General features: G+C 61.3%; 1 protein-coding gene across 1 annotated transcript in view; it reads right to left on the bottom strand.

Annotated features, from left to right (window-relative positions):
- Window positions 1-716, bottom strand: part of ETH_00042250 (uncharacterized protein) — a gene marked incomplete at both ends in the record, with an annotated part of 4,225 nt that overhangs the window by 2,547 nt on the left and 962 nt on the right. Inside the window, one exon of the mRNA XM_013375410.1 lies at window positions 1-707. Within this exon, the coding sequence (XP_013230864.1) occupies window positions 1-707 (707 nt within the window). The remainder of the gene's footprint in view (window positions 708-716) is intronic.

Raw genomic sequence — 716 nt, forward strand, 5'->3', positions numbered from 1 at the left:
GTTGCTTTTGCTGCTGTTGCTGCTGCTTCTGCTGCTGCACCAAAAGAGTGCCAGTTTGACCCTGAAGGGGCTCCTCAGAAGCGCAGCCTCCTAACGGAGCTGCTGCTGCTGCTGCTGCTGTTGCTGCTGCTGCTGCTGCACGAGCCTTCAGTGCTTCCTCTTCAGAAGCAGCAGAAAGTGCTGGTGCTACAGCGCACTCTGTCTTTGCTGCCGCTGCTGCGCTGCGGTCTGCAGCAGCAGCAGCAGCAACAGCAGCAGCAGCAACAGCAAAAGTAGCGGCGTCGCCTCTGGTTGCTGCAGAAGCTGGGGCACGTGCAGCGGGAGCCGCCACTGCAGCCTCTGCTTCGGGCTCTGCCGCTGCTGCATCAGTTGCTGCTGCTGTTGCTGCTGCTGCTGCATCAGTTGCTCCTGGTGCCTGCGTTGCTGCCGCACTTAGGGCAAGGTTTTGAAATGTCTCTACAATCATGCCTTCTGGTTCGTCCTCAGTTGATGCCGCGCTGGTTGCTGCTTCTGCTGCACTTGCTGCTGCTGTGGTTGCTGCTGCTGCTGCATGTGCTGCTGCTGCTGCAGTTGCTGCTGCTGCTGGCGGCCCCTCCGGCGAGCCCTCTGGGGTCCAGTAGGCTGGAGAGGTGCGAGGGGACCCATGGGCTCCCTTAGACGTCTGTGCGCTGCTGCTGCTGCTGCTGCTGCTGCTGCTGTTGCTGCTGCTGCAGTCG

The sequence above is a fragment of the Eimeria tenella genome, genomic scaffold, assembly GCF_000499545.2.
Source record: "Eimeria tenella Houghton genomic scaffold, Eth_scaff2767, whole genome shotgun sequence".
NCBI lineage: Eukaryota > Apicomplexa > Conoidasida > Eucoccidiorida > Eimeriidae > Eimeria > Eimeria tenella.